The 20,934-nt window shown below is 40.4% G+C and overlaps 2 protein-coding genes and 1 long non-coding RNA gene across 4 annotated transcripts; 1 reads left to right on the top strand and 2 right to left on the bottom strand.

Moving 5' to 3' along the window:
- acsl4a (acyl-CoA synthetase long chain family member 4a) lies at positions 1–11,146 on the bottom strand. Of its 2 annotated transcripts, none has more exons than XM_020112261.2 (15): positions 11,008–11,146; positions 8,952–9,489; positions 8,683–8,860; positions 8,473–8,582; positions 7,365–7,503; positions 7,106–7,256; positions 6,659–6,782; positions 6,421–6,492; positions 6,126–6,265; positions 5,845–6,017; positions 5,679–5,753; positions 5,397–5,585; positions 3,276–3,390; positions 1,803–1,960; positions 1–1,297 (listed from the first exon to the last, which is right to left on the bottom strand). In XM_020112261.2, the coding sequence occupies exons 2-15, from the start codon at positions 9,306–9,308 to the stop codon at positions 1,140–1,142; spliced, it is 2,139 nt and encodes a 712-aa protein (XP_019967820.2). In that variant the 5' UTR covers positions 9,309–9,489; positions 11,008–11,146; the 3' UTR covers positions 1–1,139. The 2 variants fall into 2 exon arrangements, with proteins under 2 accessions (XP_019967820.2, XP_019967893.2); XM_020112334.2 differs by having other exon boundaries at positions 9,773–11,026.
- Positions 11,147–12,552: 1,406 nt separating this feature from the next.
- On the bottom strand, positions 12,553–15,515 carry LOC138411341 (uncharacterized). The gene is made up of 3 exons (XR_011243978.1): positions 15,381–15,515; positions 14,936–15,005; positions 12,553–12,686 (listed from the first exon to the last, which is right to left on the bottom strand). It is a non-coding gene; the product is annotated as an uncharacterized lncRNA (long non-coding RNA).
- On the top strand, positions 14,746–20,171 carry eif4ebp3l (eukaryotic translation initiation factor 4E binding protein 3, like). The gene is made up of 3 exons (XM_020113587.2): positions 14,746–15,823; positions 17,576–17,752; positions 19,546–20,171. The coding sequence occupies exons 1-3, from the start codon at positions 15,691–15,693 to the stop codon at positions 19,572–19,574; spliced, it is 339 nt and encodes a 112-aa protein (XP_019969146.1). The 5' UTR covers positions 14,746–15,690; the 3' UTR covers positions 19,575–20,171.
- The last annotated feature ends 763 nt before the right edge of the window (positions 20,172–20,934 follow it).

Raw genomic sequence — 20,934 nt, forward strand, 5'->3', positions numbered from 1 at the left:
TTACGAAAAGGATGTTTATTTTTCGACATGTTGAACAAGGCATGTGATCAAAATGGAGTAATAAATACAAATAGGATCACTGTACAACCATCTGTAAAGTGACTGCTATGTCTGCGTCCATAAGGGTTTAATGATGACAATCCATCAGCACAGTACATTGAAAAATACATAGAAAACACTCCTATAATATTAAAATGATAAGACAATGTTAAGATACCAAATTGTACATGAACCTGTCAACTAAGGTAAAGTACAAGTATTACAGTATGCCAGTTCCGACTACAGCTAATGCTAGACTAGCTACGAGCAAAAGCATTTTAGTAGTTAAGCAAGCTTGCACAAATAAATACGCTTCTCCACAATCCGACAGATGTTCTCCCTATACAAGGGATCCACTATTTCCCAAACTTATATATTGAAACAATAGTTTACTGTATCTTCCTGAGTCGTGTGTTTACACATTTTGGTCTTAACGTCCTGGATAAATCCAAACAATAACAACAAATAAATAAAACAATTGTAAAGAAATAGGCAGACATGACCATGAACCATGTCAGTGTATCTCTGGGTGGGGAAATATTTTTCCTAAAGCCCCAAGTAAACATTAATCTGGCAGTTAAGCCATTTCTGTAACCAACACACAAACTATTAGTTTTGTATACATGCCACCTATTTCTGCTTGACCACACAAGTACTGCAGACCGAAGGCACAGCAACAAAAGACTTCAACTTTACAAGAGCTTAATAAGATGTGATGATCACAGTTAATTGTTTTCAATGAACAACAAAGTGTTGGAAGTCACTGGAGGACTGTGGTAACAGCTACAAACTTGAGTGCCGACTCATTTGCATGGATGGCCGCTGTGAGTTCTCATGGTTTCAAACCTTTCTGTGGAATAAACCACTCTGGTGCATCTCTCTTAAAAACCCAAATCTTCCAACACACGGGAATAATAAAAAGCAGCACATACTGATGCAACAGCTACAACTATTTACAGCATTTAGCTTTTTTGTCCACGACACTTCATTTGGATGTCTGGTATACACATGGCATGAAAAAACCAAGCACAGGTGCCAGAATTCATTTTTATAGATCAGAACAGTGGTTTTGGTGATGATTGGGACCATTGGGTGAAAAGTTATTTGCGTCCATACATTCTCTCTATTTGGGGGAGATAGTGGTTCTTAATCTCTTTCCTCTTCAGCTTGAACGCGTCTGTGACCAGACCAGTCTCTGGGGTCCACGGCTCTGGACTCAGGTGCACCTTCACGGGAATCTCAAATCGTTGGAGTTTAACTGGAGGAAAAGGAAAAAGGAACAGATCAGTGATGCTCACTCATATTTTTGTTTTTGGTACAAAAGCCGCGTTCACACGACACATCTTTCAAAGTAGTCAGATTACTCAACACAATTTTTCATATTTAGAGAAACTCCCCGTCTGGCTGGTCTCCAAACTACATTAAATCCTCCTGCTCTTCTGTTAAATCATCCTGCTATGGAACGGCACATCTAGTAGGAGGAGGTGAAACGTCTCAGTTGGCTTCAGTAATAAAGAATATAGAGCGACTCGTGACATATTTTTCAGCCTGAGTGTTACCTTGTCCCTCTGACGCATGATTATAGCTTGATTTCCTCGATAACAGCCATGTGCAGTGTAATAAATTAGAGGGCACCTCACCATTTCATGCTACTTCAACACCTTCACGCGCTGTAATTGAGTTGATTGGGGGTGTCGCCAACTAACTAGCGGTAAAACGTACGGACAACACTAAACATAATCAAAAAGACTGTCAGCTCTTACTGTTGGCAGCGACGACCTTGATCTCCTTCAGAACTTCTCTCTCCATTTCAGGGTGAGTGCAGATCTCCTCCCATGATCCCACGATGCTTCTCTGTTTGGCCAGCTCCGTCAGCTTTTTCTGGTTGGGAACCACAAAGCTGATCACGTAGTTCTGCTCACTGCGAAGAGCAGCAGTGGAAACAAGGTTAAGAAAAGTCTTGCTCAGTACTGAAAATAATAATAATCATCATCATCATCATCATCATCACTACTACTACTAGAGATTAAACAGTGTGAAAATCTTAAATCCAATAATCACAATTTTATTAAATGTGCTAAAAAAGTTCTAAAAAGTTCTGATACACAACTTGATTTAATTTCAGTAAGTAATGTATTTACCATCAATAAAAATAATTGTATAGCACCAACATTGTATCAAATCAATTGAGTTCAATACACACACTGAAGGAGGCTGTAGCTTGCTAAAGAAGCTTTTGTTTTTCAATGAAAACTTCCACTAATGCAGGTTTAAATAAATCTCTAAATAAGTACATCAAATTTGCATATGACGATTACACAACCACTATGACGACAGTATGTGTAGAGCATGTGCAGCTTGTTCTGGAACTGTGCCAACTAAATCACCACGGTAATCATGGTAATTTAACATCACGAACTGTCAGAAAACCACAGCATTGTATGACAATATTTCATCCCTAATAATCACATGCAAACCCACTTAAAATATACCCACTGAACCTATCCAGAGTATTTTTCGGGACATTGATTCAAAAGTGCTTTTGTTATATTTACAGAAACTCAACATTCTTAAGTATCATCCTCACTGGAAGTCTGTTTCAAGCATGTCCGACATTGCACCATTTATATCTAACCTGAATCTCTGACGTCAGGGCCAAAGTGCTTAACCACGAGCAAAAGTAGCTTTAGTTTATAAACATGTACAGAGACAGCAGTGAGACATCTGAAAAAATATATTCATCTTTGGAATAATACAATCAGAGTACAATAGATTTTACACTGGCATCAACAGAGGCTTTCCATTTGCATTGATCAGTTGATGCCTAAACACTTAATTCCTTTTCCTGAGCTTTCTTTATATCCTCTGCAGATGGTATATTGAGATTTTGCAGGGCTTGTAAAATGAGAAAACCGCGAGATGGTTTCGATGTTCAACTGGTCTAGCGTGTTTGGAAGAAAACACCTTATGTGCCGTGCAATTATCTGATCAAAGTTATTTCCGCATCCAAATGAAACACAAAAAAACCTTCTTGTGCCTGCACGTCAACAAAAAAATTCTGAACAATCAACAGATTTGGTTATTTATGTTTTCAGTGAATTTCAATGCTTTATACAGTTCATCAACACTGCAATAAATAAGAAAAGGAAATGTCAGGAAAATAAAAAGACAGTGACACAGACAGACATCTCATCATCTCGCATTTATCAGCAGGATAAAGATGAGACAACTCTTACCTGTTGGCATAAGCACAGATGTTGTCGATGAGGAGGGCGTTTTTCAGCACAGACTCGACTTTACCCAGAGACACATACTCCCCAGCCTGCAGTTTGACCAAGTCTTTCTTGCGGTCTAAAGGAGAATATAAAAAATACTCAGCAGTGCTCTGTTATCAATAGCAAACACCATCATAAGTTTCAACCACATTGACTGGATATTAGAGCGATGAAATTAAGTATGAAAGGAGTGTCTTTCACAGACTCAATCAGATGACAGCCAATGCGTCTAATTTAAGAAGTAATAAGTAAATCACTGGAATAAGTAAGTGATGAGGTATCTGAAGGAATGTAGAATCCCCTCCAGGAAAACGATAAGGACAATTCCTTTGTTTCTGTTCGACAAAAGGAACATTTGCGTTTAAGACCAAAGAATGAATGTGAGACAAGAATCTAGCTTAAATTTCCTGGTATTTAGATCTAGATGTGGTAAAGGAGTAACACAGAACCTCTTTGTCTGTACCACAAGGAATTGGTCTTGTAAACAGATTAAGTAGAACACACTGTAGGTACAGTAGTGGTGGTCCTCGAGCAACTTGGAGGGGGATCAGATCCATGTCACTCAGAGAGGCATTGACAGTGATAGGAAAAGCTCTAAAAACACTGGATTTAAATGACACTGATCTCCAAAACGTTTGTAACGTTCATATTCTCTCATCTCACTGTTAGAAATCCCAAGCCAACAATTCCACAATGTTATTTTGAATTCCAGCAATTCTAATAAAGATCTCTATGATTAATTTTGCTCTAGTGTTAATTCTTGATAACAGTTTACAACTAGTCAACTTTTACCAGTGAGTTCTACAGGTAGCTGTAATTCAGGTTTAACATATTGCACACAATGAACAATAATATGCAAATAAGGGCACACAACTGACAATAATATGCAAATTAGACAACATATCTGAAAATAATATGAAAACTAGGGTAACATAACTGACAGGAGTATGCAAATTAGAACATGTCCAAAATGGTTTGTTGTTTGTCAGACCTTTCTGAGATGGCAAAAACCACATTTCTACAGGTCAACATGTGGAAATCAAATCAAAATCCAATTTTTTATTGTTAATAGTTATAAAGGAATTACTGAAAACAGTAGTTAAAATAAATCTTTCAATCGAAATGATCTTTTTAATAAGATTTGGCTGAACGGCTGTGAGAACAGCCAACGTATAAGCCAGACTTCTGTTTGCTGACCTGATGCAGCCTCATTTTAGTGCTGTGGGATTTTAACTGGGCCTCACCAGCCTGTATAATGGATCTTGGACTTCTTGACTGATGAGGAGCAGAGGGTCTCTGTAAATGGCCCTTTCTCAGACTCTGTTGCCATGTCAACAGGGTCGCTGCAGGAGTAGGTCCATTTCGTCCTCAGGCTTTATTATGTACACTGAAGGATGTTGTAGCCGGCAGGAAGACACTATATTACTGAGCCCTCTCCAAGGTTCAGAGCATGAGAACGCTCTTCACTGTTTTTATTTCTTGTGTGACAATTACTTCTGAGATACTACATTTGTTTGTTTAATGCATTACATTGTCAAACGATCTGCGTGTGTTTTCTGATGACCATCTTAAATTTGACCTAAAGAATGAGGCTATTGTGAAGGATGGACAACAGAGAATTCCCCTTTTCTACAAACTCAAATGTTTTTTTTGTCAGACCTGTCATCCTCTGTCATTTTAAGCAGTCTCTCTTTTATCCGCTGGTTTCCCACCCTCTCATTGAAAGACTGAAACAGCCTAAACAAGCATGATTAAAAATCTATACCAAGATCAGAGTAAAACAAATACGTTGAACAGGTACTTCTTAATTAGGGCATTGTTATATTTGCTTGTAAATCTAACCGTTTTTCATCCTGTCTGCACTATAACTTCTAAAAGCTACGTCATTTTTTTGGTTTCAGAATATTTACTGTTCATTACGGTTACTTGTCAACATTCATGTCACTTTTGTAGAATTAATTTATTTTACACATTGTGTGAGTCAGTTTGTTTTCTCATGTTACTGTGCACAAACTTAATACCTCAAGAGGAAATCAAAAAAACATTTTTTAGTTTGAGTAACTGGTTTGTCAATATACACACCCACTATTTGTAGACAACCATCTGGGTAAACCTCTCCTACGTCCCCGGTGCAGAACCATCTCTGCCCATTTTCGTCCACGAAAAAGTCCTGATTATTGCTTTCATTCCTGTAGTAACCCATGGTAACGTTGGGACCACCAATCAGGATCTCCCCTCTTGGGTTTGGTTGGTCTTTGCTGGTGTAGCCACCTGAAGTAAATATAAAAAATAATTACTGATTATTTGATTACTTCTTATTCTGCACTGTATGTACGGTATGTAAACACATTTTTTCAGACGTACCTTCAACCCAGTCCCTGAGCTTGACCTCGCAGCAAATAAGAGGAGCTCCCACGCGACCCGTGCTGATGTCCGCAACTGTATATCATAATGTTTTAATGACACATTATTAATTTTAATAATCCCAACCTTTAATCCTTCTTACTCTCCATTTTAAATCCCATCTTACCCTCTGTGATGGTGCCTGCTCCACAGGTCTCAGTGAGGCCATAGCCCTGACCCACTGGACAACAGAAACACACGTTCATAAATCTCTGAGTTGCCGAGGAGAGGGGCGCTCCTCCCGACAACATCATCCTCACTCGTCCTCCCAGTATCTTTTTGACTTTCCGGAATAACAGGCTGCAGAGACAAATTGCTGTGTGTTTGATTTTTAGGAATAACATAATCAGATTTCCAAAACAATTTATAATACTAAAAGCACTGAGGGACACGTAATGGTTTTCTTACGCATTGCAGAGTGGTGCGTCATAGCCCTTCTTGATCTGCCCCAGTTTATATTTGTAGCCCATTGTAAACAGTGTCTTCTGAATGAAGTTCATTTCTTGCACTTTGCTCATCACATTCTTGTTGATGCGATCCATGATTTCCTTTTTAGGGAGAAAGCAAAGAATGGATCTTTACATTTGATGATGAGTAGATGAAAATAAAAAGATTGTTATGAAAGAATGTAAAACTGAGCCAAATGGGGAGATTCTTGTGAGCAGTAGTGTACACAAAGAAGAATAAAACACAGGATTCTTACTGGCACAGCTGCCATCAGGGTGGGTCTGAGCACTGAGCTGTCTCCTTTACTTCCTTTCTTAATCTTAGTGGACTAAAGAGAACAGGAAAAAAAACATGATTACATGAGACAGCAATAATGACGAGTCTAACTGCACTGAAGTACCAGGTACCCAGGTTATAAAGAAATATAGTACAGACATTGGCAGATACAACTGGAATGCAACATACAATGATCTGCTGTTGGTGCTGCGTATTACCTGGTCTGACAACGTCTGCGGGGATGAGTAGCCAATCCGACAGCCATATGTGACGCAGGAGATTTCAGCTGTCATTTCCAGAACATGAGCCAGGGGCAGATAGGCTATGTAGGTATCATCAGGCCTGTAGGAACACAGCAAAAAATGTAAACGTTAGAGGCAAGAGTCGGTTTCTGTTACTTTTTCCTATTTCACAATAAATATCTTTGACTGTGGTTCTCTCTCGTTTTTCTGTTTCTGGAAACAGATTTACACAAAGAATTCCACTGTTATCTACATGGCTTCTTCAAAGCCAATGTTATTGTACTTGGGAAATATAAAAAAAAGATAGAGTTTTGGAGAGAAGTTTTTCTCAGTAAGAAATGGAGAATGCTAAGAAAAAAGAAACCCTGCTGTGCTCACCATACAGTATCATACACACAGATTATGACTCCTTCTGAAACTCACCCAAGTCCAGGGATGCGCTCACACTGTCCCGTCATTCCTGCAATCAGGTTTCTGTGGACTATCATGACTCCTTTGGGTCTTCCTGTGGAGCCACTGGTGTACATCACTACAGCTAGATCAGAGGGCTTGGGCTTCACAATAGCTCTCCCCCCTGCAGGACAAATAAACAGGCATTGTCTTACGCTGTATGTGAGAGATATTGCAGCTTGGAATTGGACAAAATAATAGCAGAGCCAAGGTGAGTCAGAGAAATGCCCACCGTTTTCAGGCAGTGTGCCGAGCTGCAGTACGGACTCCATGCTGTGGACTAAGATTCCTGCTGGGTAGCCATCTGTGCTCACTTTCTTCTTGTCCACGAAGATCACATGCTTCAGTTTGGGGGTATTTGGAAGCACATGCTGGACAGAATGAGAGGACATCACTGGTATCAAAACAGACAAATAGAAAAAGAAGAATTTCTCGCTCCATATCCACTGACATCATCTTCACAGTAAGCAGGTGTCTGCTTAAAAATGATCCACTGGAGAAAGTTAGAAATTTTGCAGGTTGGTTTGAGACGAAAATCCTTGATTAAGCTGCAAAGAAACAACAAGCGCCAAACTAAGTCAAATGACCTCCGTCTGCTTGTGTTCTACAGTCTGTGTGTACAGACTCCCTCCCCCTCGGGGATGAATAAAGTATGTCTATCTATCTATCTATCCTGAAGATTTTTCTTCAACATTCTGCTGTGAGCGGCTCTTTACAAAACTAACTCTTAGAAAGGCTTGGTTCTGCTCACGACTGATGATGCTAATGACTGGAAAACCTGTTTATACCATCACATGCTTTGGCAAAAGATAGAAGCAGTGCCAGTCATTGCATTAGAAAGTTGAGTGAGACGGTGTGTTCAATAATTCAAAATAACCATTGAGGATGTTGTAAAAATTGGAATTCCCTCAATATGAAAAAGCTACCCCATCGCTGATATTAGATATTTTATTTTACTACACAGTTTACTCTGTGAAAATGCAAGAATTTTAATCAACTCAATTCATAGAGCTAATTTAGAGCACACTTTCTCTTCCATGACGTGTGGTTGAATCTAGTTTGACTTGCTTGTAAATACCAGTATACAATATCATTACGGAATTTGAAATAGTGTAGGGTCTCCTGTTCAGCTTAAATACATACTAACTGATACTTTGTGAATTTGTCCATAGGGTCTTAGAAAATTCCAAGAAGTTAAAGATACATACAATCCGCATTTGCCTCCATCAAAAGTTGCAAATTAAATAATATTTTTGACCCCAAATTCTAATTTTCAGTTGATTTTCAGTTTTACCTCAAAATGAGTGGTTCTGATCATGTACTGTATGGGATTAACTCACTTTCAGTTTGGTCTCCAGCAGTTCCGCGCTAGTAACTAGATGTGTGACACCAGTCTCATTCAGGCCAAATGTAATGGCCTCCTCTCCCAGTGTGGCGTAGAATGTCACCACTGTTGTGAATACAAAGGACTCATTGAGTAAAAACATAAATAGCAGCTAATACATCATGTTATTTTTTACTTGTACTGTGCAAACTGGAAATTTCCTTACATGGGAAATTGCGCCTGAAGCATGCCTGGGCAGTGATCATCCACTCCGCTCTGGTTTCACAGAAGATCGCGATGGTGCTTTTGGGCTGCTGCCCGAGAGCAGCCAATCCACTGCCATACTGACTGATGACACTGTCCAGCTCATTGTAGGACAACCATCTGTACTCCCCTAAGATCAGCTAGGAGGCAAAAAAGATTCAGTTGCAACATCAGACATTTTTATCCTCACACATATCCCTCACAAAAAAATTAAGTGAAGTGAATTCTTACCTTTTTAAATACTTTACCAGTGGGTTGAACTTCATTCTCTTCACTCAGAATTTCTCTGGTGCCGAGACAATCTGCTTCTCCAAAACGCTGCACGGCGTACTCAAAGAGCTTATCCAGCGTGTCCTTGCCTGGTAAGTCCTCCTTGGCCAGGCATTCGAAGTGGTCCACAGAGCGGTACGGTCCCTCTGCGCAGCCTGACGTGGAACGTGCCTTTACTCGATTGGACAGAGCTTTTCTGTCCCCTGCGCTGGTTATGTAGTACCAGGGCAGGAAGGATAGGACGGAGTACAACCATACCACAAGATGGATTGGAAAAAGGAGGATAGACTGGAGCACTGAGTCTACCTGGAGACCCATGCTGGATTTCCTGCAGGCCTGTGTAGGGAAGGGAGAGGACACTGGTCCCAAAGACGTTTGAGAGGACAATTGTTTTCAAAATAGGGAAGACAGGACGAGAAATCCCCGGAGTTGAACGTCCTTCAGGGTCCTACAACTGTAGTATGAAAGTATTTGGTCCACTTTCACTTGGATGTTACACCTACAATTTGGAAAAATGAAAATACCATCAGAAAAGGTTTATTGAGCATTAAAAAAGCATTTCACAAGGCACAACTCAAAGCCAAAAAGTATTAATCTTCTCCCCAAATATCACTCACTGTGGAAGTTGGTTAATGTGGAAAAAAGAAAACTAGAAATCTGACATAACAGCCTTCTGTATGTGAGAGTAATTTAAACCAATCCCCTGAAAATCTCCTGTTACGCTCAGCAGGACTTTCCAACACTGACTGAACTACTTCTCTCAGCACCGATCAGACACTCACCTTCCTCCCTGCTCTGCTTCAGACAGCATCTGTTCGTCTGCTTATAAAGCTGACTTACACACAAGAACCTCCTAGATGGGTGTGTTCCAACACTCTCAGGACCCTCCCTCGTGGCGTCCAAACACCTGTCTGTCTGTCTGTCTGTCTGTCTGTCTCACTGTTATACGAGAGGGTTACAGAGTAGGAAGAAGCAAGGTGGTTGAGAAGTAAGGTGGGACCACACCGGTCTGGCCATTTCCCACTGACCACAACCCACCGTGTTGTGCCTGTGTGTGTGTGTGCGTGCGTGCGTTAGTCTGGAGAGGATGGAGACACTGGATCAACCAATGACAGTACTCTGGAGCATCACACCACTGTCTCTTAAAGGCCACTCTAGGTCAAACTCCCTCACAGCATGGGGGGGGGGGAGCGGTTAAAACTGATCAAACAACTGTTGGAATAATACCTGCCTTTTAACATCAAACTAAAACACGCTATACATAAATAGATACACACACCCAAACTGCTGAAATCACAAAGTGCAGTGGGTAATTATAGCCTGCAGCTGTCACGTGGGACCTTCTTCCGTGTCTCCAAAACTGGGGGAGCAATTGATTTGACCCCAGCTCCATCGGAAAATCAGCGTGTTCTGATTCTTTACTCCCCCATGGCAATCTCAGCCACACACTACATGACACTGAATGTGAAGAGCGACGTGCACTGACGCAACTGGCCCTCCTGTCCGTGAAGGCATCACTTTAACACACTGTGACTAACATTCCTGTCATAATGGCTCCAGCCCACGTCACAAGTGCGCGTGTGTGAGACATCTGACCACACACGCCGGGAGAAGAACAATGGTCACGTAAGAAACCGTGGAAATGAACGGAGTCGAACACAAATCCAGCACAGAACAGACGCGACGTGAATGAGGACCGGTTCTAATCAGCAGCAGCATCACACGAGCTGAACGGACGCTGCCTGCGAACACGTTGTAATTCGCTGAGGTGACAATGGGAGATGAGCGGGGCGACACGCACGCACGCGCGCGGGCAACACACTGCCGCTGCTTTCATTGAGCAACCGACGGTTAAAGTTGATGATCGTTAGCCACCGAGGATGAAGCTAACCCCGTTACAAACGAGCCCGGGCGTGAAGCTAGTCCCGGATAAATGTCTGTGTGGAGATGACGGCGGGACGGCCGGAGAGGGATGCGCCCTTCTCTTCGCTGGAAGCCCTGTGGCGTTTCTTCTTACCTTGATCCCGGCAGTCAGTGGAGGACACAGTCTTGTTTCAGTCTGCCGCCCACAAATGACCGAGAGTTACCTCTCCACCGATAACACAAACCCGGAACTATACGTCATCTGATTCCATATTTCTGGACCAATCAGCGGCCGCAGCGTTTGGCCCAGTTCTTCCTTTGTCGCCCTCACATCCGCTTGATGAGTCAGTGCTGCTGTGTGTCACAGCTGTCTGTGTTTGAGATCTCCACTCTAAACATGTTTAAACATATTCACATACACGTTTACATATTTCTATTATAATAATAATGATTATAATATAATAATAATAATAATAATAATGACGATATTAGAATCATGCAGCAAGTTATTGGAATTCGAAATGAATCGTTAGTCATTTGATGGTAGAATGATTGTGACATCTTGGAAGTGCACATTTTATAATTTCAACAAAGACAAACATTGTATCCTATAACAAACCCAGATGGTGAGGCAGGAGATTTTCAGGCAAGAAGTTTTCTATGACACACCAGAAGAGTAGCAAAGGCAATAATGTCCTTTTCCTTCTTTCCACATAATGAAGGATCAGGGGACACTCACAAATTGCCAGAAGAGAGAACTTTAGTTAGAATATTAATAACATATAATCTCAAAACTCTTTGTTCTGGACAGGCGCAAAATATAAATTAAATGTGGATAAAAAATTTAAAAAAATTATTTAACCGAGTTGCTTGTACCTCGGCCTCATTATCGAGAGTACACAAACATTTTTTAATTAAAAAAACATTGCGTTGAAAGGTCTATTCTCAATGTTTCCACATCATCATTAGTTTCAAATCTAGTCAAAAGAGCTTTTTTTACAGAGAGCACAGTGGGAGAATGTGAAAACAAAACAGCCCTATATCATTATTTATACCTTACATGTAGTAAATGAATGCAATGTTAATTAACAATCCCCTCTGGAGTGTTTATCTAAAAATACGTATCTTTGATGAATGTCTGTCTAATATGGGTTTTCTGTCACAAAACGTGTGGTTTAAATGAACCCCAGGTTGCTTGTTCTTGTGCGTCATTAATCTAATGATCTAGAATCTATGCATGTGCGCATATTTATTTTAAAGATTTGCTAGATGTCTTTGAATTCACTGACAGGTCCTTTCTCAGAGTTTCCACATCACTGCTTATGGCAAAACTATTATAGTTTGAAATAGTGCGATGTCTATACAGTCAAATTTCAGAATCAGAATCAGAAGTACTTTACTAATCCCTGTAGGGAAATTAAAATGTTACAGAGCCCCTGAGAAAGAGGTGAAACAGCAAAAGCAGGTATAAACATAGCAATATAAAATATAAAAATCAAGTAAGACTAAAGAAATAAAGATATACATATGTAGAAGTAAAGACCGGGTATTTATAGATTTACATTTGTGCATGAGTAAAGTAAGTTAAAGGTAAAGTTAAAGTATACACAGTATACATTATTAATCTTTATACTTTACAGGTTGTCACTGAACAATTTGACAGCCACAGGCAGGAATGATTTCCTGTGGCGTTCTGTCGAGCAGCGTGGATGGATGAGTCTGTCACTGAACGAGCTGCAGAAGCTCACCAAGACATTATGGAGAGGGTGTGACGGAAAGTCCAATATTGTCCTTACTTTGGACAAAGTTCTCCTCTCCATCACCACTGTGACCCTTTAGCACAGCAGGAGAATGTGAAAAGAAAACAGTGTCAAACTCTGCACAATCATCGACCTGCACAGTGAAGGTCTAACAGCCTTCGTGTGAAACATTTATGTTTTACAATGTCTGTCTTTGAAAAAGTTTAAAAAAAACCATTTTATGCACATCTTTCAATATACATAGATTATGAACAAAACACACACACACACACACACAAACAAACACACACATATATCTTCAAGATAAAATTACACAAAAGGAGATGAATGATATTGACTAGGGGCCTTTTTGAAGTGTCCATCACCACACTCGATTTGGTGCTTCTTCAGCCAATAGATCCACCCCTTCATTTCCCTTTATGCCTCTGTGTGCCAATATTGACATAAAAGTAGTCACAGTATTCATATTTCAAAATTCTCATGTCTCATTAACTAAATATTGCCCAATGTTAGTTAAAGATGTCTTGAACAACTGCAGTGCTGGGCATGAATCCATACACAAAACAACCTTCCTAATTTGTAACTCTTCGAACCACAGTAATGCTGCTGTAAACGCTACCATTTTCACTGTGTAAACTGACAAATGATCCGAGGATCTCCTGTTCACTGAAACTTTCGAGTCTGGGATTCTGACACAAAAACCTATTATTCCTGCAATAAGATGTTTATATTAATGTATAATAAATGAATAAATGTTTAGTTTAATGTAGTCGAAGCTATCTTCCACTGTTTCCAGAAAGTAGAAATCAGTAAACACTGAGGTATAGGAAGAAGAAGTACCTTGTTGTTGGATGTATATCGTCAGAAAGCCCCTGGAGATGCACCCAGTAATTTATCCCCCACCTCAACTTGCAGAGCAGACACAGGTTTTAGCTGCTGAACCATGTGATACAACCATAGTCTAGCACAGATCTAAGGAGCGCTACATTAATATTTTTCACCTGTTCACTCCCTGTTCTGACCCTGGTAGACATCTCATCACATACATTTTTTTTACATTTGCAGAGTATGTGTTTAGATAGATATAGAGCTGAGCGTCAAACCACACCAGGGACGTTGACAGACATTATGGGGGGCAGGGGCTCAAGTGATTAAAAAGTGTTTTAAACCAAAAGTTAAATATAGTATCACATATCTGACTTACTTAAAAAAAATGTTTAATAATAACTAACCCTAACACTCACACAATTGTAAAAACTCAACAGTAAGATTAGATATTAGATGAGGAGCCTACAATCAAAATTCATCAATTTTGAGATTTTGGTCTATTTTGTTTCCATGTCGTCTTCTTTCACTCTAATTGAAAGAAAACTTCCATTAGATAACAAGTTTGAGATCCTAACCATAACAGTATAGTTTTGAACTCTGCCCTCCGACAGCCCATCACCCCCTTCAAACACACACACACACTCCTTCACACCCGACCCCTGAAGCTCCCACCACACACACACACACTGGCCAACCCCTACCCATCTCAGACACACACGCTATGGACTGAGTAATGTGAATTCCCACCACCAGCACTCCTGTTTATACTGTACATAAACTGTATATAACCTGTATATTGTTTCAATAGCAATATCTGGTAGAATCATATCACTAATACTGTATATATACCTACTGTAAGATTTATTTATCCACTGTTTAGCATATAAATATACTTAAAAATCTCTAACATATATTAATTCACTGCTTAACATATACATTTACTTAAGCATACTGTACCATATATTTATTCACTGTTTAAGCACTTCTGGTTGGATGCAAAGTGCATTTCGTTGCTTTGTACTTGTCACATGTGCAATGACAATAAAGTTGAATCTAATCTAATCTAATCTATAGTTTATATTAATGCTGTTGAAGTGGCAGCTCGTGGTTAACAAACGTGGACATGCATCCGTGGACATGCATCCTCCACTAGGCGGCAGTAATGTCGAGTGAATAACAAGCACGAGGTGGATGGAGGTGGGCCTGTTACCGCGGTCACGTGGTCCGTCGTTTGAGCTTGAAAAAGGATGCGCGTCTATTTGTGGTGTTACGACAAAAGTGTTTGTAACGAAGGGAAGAAAAACAAACATTAAAAGTTTAATGTCACTTATTATGGATTTGATTTAAACTTTAAAACTATTTGGACAACAACACGAGACATTAACAAGTATAATGAAATTGAATAATATATATGTTTTTTGAGAAACTCCATTTCATTGTGGCGTAAATTGCTCTTTTTAAATATATTAAAGTAAAGTAAATGACTTGACTGACCTTAGGTAAATGTCACCTCACTGTTCAGGATGATCCACACTGTCTGCAAGTAAATTTGAAGACAATTCTACTGCAGAAACGTTGAGAAAATTAAAGGGAAAGTTAGCTCAATTTTAATATTGGCATTCATAAGCTCATAAATTAAATATGTAAAAAAAATGTCTCTACCGGGGACAAAGTCTGTCACTTCAATATTTTCATAGTGACCCCCACTATCTCTATGTCAAGTTTCAGATGATTTGAGATTTTGAGAAACTTAAAGGGAAGGTCGGCTCAATTTTCATTATGACACTCAAAACTGTGCTCAGGGTTTTCTGCACAGGTCATCACAATCAATATTCACAATCAATATTCACAATCAATCACTAACTGCATTTTTCTGTCTCCTTCTCCCTGACTCTATCACCGCCCCCACGGACTGTCCTGCACACGGAAACAGACGCACCGTATCCACCGCCCCACGTGTCTCGAAGCTGTTGCACAAAAACATCACGAGTGGGAGCTGCAGCTACAAATACACCACATGGCACCACTTCTCTTGTGCTTGTAGACGGAAACACCAGCGGGCCTCGGACTCCAGAGCTTGTTTGGGAAAAAAAAAAACAAATCCACGCAATCAACTTCAAAGTTGCACAGCTTTCACGTTGGGAAGTCAGTCATTTCAAGAAACGACCTTAAAGTTGAAAGTTATTCGTTTGAAGGCTTTGAAGGAACAAAGACACTCTGTCGCCTGCAGCAGCTACACTGAGGCCAACATGTCGACCAGCACCAACCAAGTGAAGAGCTGCCCCATCCCCACCAAGGTGCTCACCCTGAAGGACTGGTCCCAGCTACCCGACCGCTACAGCCAGACACCCGGGGGCACCCTCTTCTCCACCACGCCTGGAGGTGAGAGCCGTCTCCAGGGGGAACTTTAAACAGTGTACTGATTCTGTCACAGAGAAAATGTTGTTTAACGTGTAGCTTAATGCTGTGTGCTGAAGCGTGTAAACACCACAGAAGTTGCCGAGACATGTGAAACCTCCTCCCGTGAACCCGAAGGGCTTCTGTATACGTGCAGAGACACACAGCTCGACGTCCAACTCTCGCGACAAGCAGTAAACAACAAACAAATGCTGAAAACGGCTAAACAACATCGGGTTAAAACTTTTTGCAGCCCGATTCAACTCCACATGTCAACCACAGCGACATGTGTTGTTTATGTTCTGCAGTGTGAGTGTCTGCAGCCTGCGTGACGACATCAAGCCTCCACTGGCCTGTTTTTTTGATTTTGCCAGTGATCAATTTTCGTGACGCAAACAATAACAACAAACATAGCAAACCTTAGCACTACAGTCAGTTAAACTTCATGTGTGATATGAAATGCGTATACATGAATATTGGCTTATTCTTAAGTTGTTTAACAGTTTTTTATTAACATGGTACATAATAAAAAAAAAATTCTATACTGTTTTTATACTTTAGAGAAAAGCCTCTAAATCGTTCAAAAAAGTTTTTACAAATTCTCTTACAAATTTTTACACACACATTGGTCTGATGTGTCACTTGTTGCATCAGAAACACTGCAGCTCTCTAACCCGTGACTTGTGATTTGAAGAGGATGTACTGTATGTACACAGCAGAGTGATTGGCCTCGGTGGCGGTGGAGGAGCTGGAGGTCGTCCTATCCACGCTCCTCTCTCCCTCTCTCCCTCTCTCTCTCTGTGCTTTGCATTTCAGGAACAGCGAGAACATTCTGTACAAGTTAGGAGGAGGAGGGAGAGTCTAATGTGTGTAGCCAGTCTGAGCAATACTGTGTTATTCCATCTGCAAGTTGCTACACACAGATTTGACTTGTGTTCCACTTTCTGTGCAACACACCACTGTCTTGGGGGTCTTACTGCACTGACCACCCACTTTTTTTTTTTTTTACATAACTGCTCCACACTGTAATGTTGCCTTGCAGTGCATTGCTATAGCTTACATTCCAGCCCCCTTTCGTCGCCCCACTTCTCTCTCTCTGCTGCACTTCCCTTTGTCCAGAATGAGCCACTCGCCCATTACATAACATGTTATTCTTGCCGAGTGGGTGAAGTGCAGCTGTACAGATCTGTTCAAAGTCCGGTACAGAATAATACGAGCAGTGGGCCACTCCTTGGCTCACCCATGTCCTGGCCGGACTTGTCAAAATATGCTATTTATGACTCTGTTCCATATGGTGACAGATGTGACACGTGCCAAGTGCCAAGTCCTCTGAGACATACCTACACATGATGCGTTTGCTGTCAGTGTTAAACATTGTACCAGTCAGGGAGTGGAAAATATGGCTTAAATCTCAAGGCTTTTGGCTTCTTAGAGGGAATGTTTTGTTCCCTGATTTCCAAGAATTAGTGCGTCCCTCCCCTCTGCACACAGACAGAACCCTCCTTCTTTCTTCAAATCCCCTCCGGTTCAGGGTATTGATGCTGAACTATCCAGATGTGCTTCTCGCTGTGATACCAAGGTGCTCCAGTAAAAGCCAGGCTGTAATTTTAATCCTGCAAAGCCCCAGAATTCTGTCTGTTGTTTGTTGCAAGTCAGTTTCACTCTTTCCCTTTAGAAAGTGGGATTTGATGTAGAATTACTGCAGGTCAAAATGTATTTTTTGTCCCTTTAACTCAGGTACCCGCATCATCTACGACAGGAAGTTTCTGTTGGATTGTCGAAACTCCCCTCTGGCCCGAACCCCCCCATGCTGTCTGCCCCAGATCCCGGGGGTAACAGTACCTGCTACACACCCCATGGGGAAATTGCAGGATCTCAAAGAGGAGGCTGAGGAGGAAGAGAAGGACATTGCAGGTAAACATATTGCAATTTAGTTCTTGTTGTCTGCAAACTTTGATTAATTAAAGGCCCAAACATACTTTTTTTTTCGCGTCCATGCACAACTGAACGCGTTTTTGGCAGGCGTGCACACAATTTCCATTCGTACTATAACTGAGGGTCTGCATCGTCTGGTGTTGCACGTACAGTATGTGTGTTTCCTGATCCACTCTCTATTCCCCTTGGTGGCGGTAATGCACCACGTTGTTGTTTGCCAACCTAAATGAGATCAAAAAGAAGAAGGCACATTCAGATTAGTAAAAAAATGGCACCTCCACCATTTGGCTCTCTGTCAATGTTGACACTGCCAATGACCAGTTGTTTTGGGCTAACAAGACCAAGCCCCTGTCTGAATGAACTGAGAGAGATCCATCGCTGCTTTTTAACTGGTCACTAAAAAATAAAAACTGCATGTATAAAATCACCAGTTTAATCTGCTATAAAAAAGAAGTTTGACTTTTCCCAAAATAAGCATCAAAATGCTCTTACACCACAAGTTATATTGAACTCTGCAATGCTCTTTTGGATGAGCTGCTCCAGGCAGATGATTGGCTTACTGGGGAGGGCGACAGGTTATTTGTCATATAGCTGCCATCTTTAACATTACTTTTCTATTCAGGATTCTTAAGTGTTATGTTCTCCTCTCTGGTTAACGCCAGATCTCCTTGCCAGCCCCTTTGTGTGCACGTGTATATCCGCATAAGTTGGATCCTGATTGCAAAATTTTCGACACATGGACCAAAGCAGAACTTCATTGACGCAACGAGAAGTGGCCTTTATAGAGCAGAGTACAGTTACACGTTTTTCAAGTTTATGTGTGTAAACACAACACGCATCTCTATTTTATCATAACTGATCGGATCAATCTTGTTTTTTAGTAGTTTCATGAAATCACAATATCCCCCATAATGCACATTTTTGTAGTCTTATCCAATATAGGAACTACAAACATCAATTTCCTCAGTGTGCTGTTCTCATGAACTTGCAACCGTTTTTCTTTTTTGTCATGAGTCAGCATGTGCTATTACAGCAGATAGGTGCAGCATGTCTTCCTGCTGTGCCACATCAACATTTTAGCGACACAGCAGTTGTTTTCTGTGTCGAGTCTTTCAGGAGCTGTGTCTGTCACAGCACAACCGGGATACTACCAATTTTAAAACTAGGCCAGTGGCTTATTATTCAACTTTGACTATATGTACTGTGTGTTATTTCTTCATCTGTCCGGGTGATAGCGTCAGCTGTTAAAATTGTGCTTACTGAACAGTACCAAGGGATTGCAACACCCTCTTCAAATAACAATTCAACTGAACGTGTAGATTTTTTTGGTAAATATACAATTTTACTCCACCTCCTGTATTGCAAATAGCCTTTATTTACTTTTTCAAATTAAAAAACTTTCTTGTTGCAGTGTGACCAACATTTGGGCTCAAGGGCAAGTTGAAATGGCTATTAATTATCTAGTGGAATAAATGCAAACATCAATCTGTCCCTCTCCACCACCCTCTAAAGACCACAAAGATCAGGGTTGTCTCTTTTTTTGGTCTCGTTTGTTATCTCGCTCAGTAAACACACAGGATGTCACAGGGTTTCAAACAACACCCTTTTTCAACCAGCGTTTTCTTTTTCTGTTATGTTTTCTGCAAGTTATCAAAGTTTTGATAAGAGCTGTAGTTTGTCCCCTTAACTGTAGTTAAGGTGTGGTTTTTGCAAAACACAGCTGTTAACTGTCCTCTGTTTATCAACTTACCTTTGTCCTCTTTTTCCAACAGATGACAACCAGTTTGAGATGGACATCTGAGCTGCAGTATTACCTCCTGTGGAGAGTCATTGGTTAAAAACACCTCAAGGGTCTTTGATGGCCCTAATGCATCACACGCATACAAAGCTTTTTGTCACCTTTTTTTCCTTTTTTAAAAAAAAAAATAGCTTTTGTGAGGAACCAAAAAGGATATAAACGTTTATAAAACTGTAGGGTGTTTTTGACCCTTAAAAAAAGGTGTAAAGCAAGGAGATGCTATTGAATGGGTTGATGGGTCGCTCGCTCACTTCGGAGCTGCCGCAGGATTGACAAAATCTGTTTTGATTTCACTTTTTTTTTTTTTTTAATCTTTTGTAAATAAGCAAATTTACTATGTTGCCTATTTTTTAAGTTGGGGGGGGGGATGGTATAAGATGATTACATTAAGATATGTAAAAAGTGGGTTTTTTTCACTGCAGGCATCAGTTTAGTTTAGTTTTTATTTCCCTCCCAGAAAGGAAGGCGAACTTTCTTTGTTACGGGCGAACAAGGGTCTCCTCAGGGGGTCGGGGCCTATGGAAAATCAGCTCCTACTGTTATGTATGGAGGGGGAGATGAAATGTGAATAATTTCAAATAAAGGCTGTTGAGTCATAAATTGTGTTTTTTATTTGTTTCCCCATGAATGTATAGGCCTGTCATATTTTTGTCTTGGGTTATGTTATTGATTTTATTCATGGTGTGAAAATTAATCGAATCAAGTTATGTGATATTTTCCTCCGTCTATAACTTTGCCATTATTTTATCAAAGTACTCAAACATGGACCAGGAGAAAAAGAAGCTTGTGTATTTCAGTGTATTCATAACTCCAAGAACTTTCCCTTCTCAGTTTTAGTGGTTTAAAAATCTTTGTGTCCTTTGAAACCTGAAAACCTATTTATGTACTAATATCTGTTACATAAGTGTCTGTGGTACATTGCCAAGGAAGTACGTTTAAATGAATGCAATCTTATCTGGCACAGCCTTATGAAACTTGTGCAATAGGAAAGTGTGTGGACCTACACATAAAGCGGTTAATGAGTTGCGTAACTGCCTCATGTAAGGAATGGTGTGTTTTTATGCACTGGAGTGAACTCTGCACAAAGGCAGACAAAGTTGACCCATCTGTGCTGAATTGATCAAGCAGTGACGCTGTTGCTTGTGGCTAAGTTATAAGCATTCAAAGCAAATAAATCAATAACAAATCAAAGAATAGTTAATGTTGCTTGACCTGACATAAGTATCTTAAAACATGGACGTCCCATGATGCTAAATGAATTACACACAAGTCGTATAAAGCAAAACTTCTTCATGTACATTTTTCTGATATCCCTGAGCAACAAACTATACCATTAACACCTTATTGAAAATCTGGAGACTAA

The sequence above is a fragment of the Paralichthys olivaceus genome, chromosome 9 (genome assembly GCF_024713975.1).
Source record: "Paralichthys olivaceus isolate ysfri-2021 chromosome 9, ASM2471397v2, whole genome shotgun sequence".
NCBI classification, from domain to species: domain Eukaryota; kingdom Metazoa; phylum Chordata; class Actinopteri; order Pleuronectiformes; family Paralichthyidae; genus Paralichthys; species Paralichthys olivaceus.

Coding starts and splice junctions, on each gene's coding strand:
- acsl4a (XM_020112261.2), bottom strand. CDS start 9,308: ATGGGTCTCCAGGTAGACTCAGTGCTCCAGTCTATCCTCCTTTTTCCA. Junction 6,493..6,658: donor CGCAGACGTTGTCAGACCAG/GTAATACGCAGC, acceptor TGTTCTCTTTAG/TCCACTAAGATTAAGAAAGG. Junction 1,298..1,802: donor CAAGGTCGTCGCTGCCAACA/GTAAGAGCTGAC, acceptor CTTTTCCTCCAG/TTAAACTCCAACGATTTGAG.
- eif4ebp3l (XM_020113587.2), top strand. CDS start 15,691: ATGTCGACCAGCACCAACCAAGTGAAGAGCTGCCCCATCCCCACCAAG. Junction 15,824..17,575: donor CTTCTCCACCACGCCTGGAG/GTGAGAGCCGTC, acceptor CCTTTAACTCAG/GTACCCGCATCATCTACGAC. Junction 17,753..19,545: donor GGAAGAGAAGGACATTGCAG/GTAAACATATTG, acceptor TTTTTCCAACAG/ATGACAACCAGTTTGAGATG.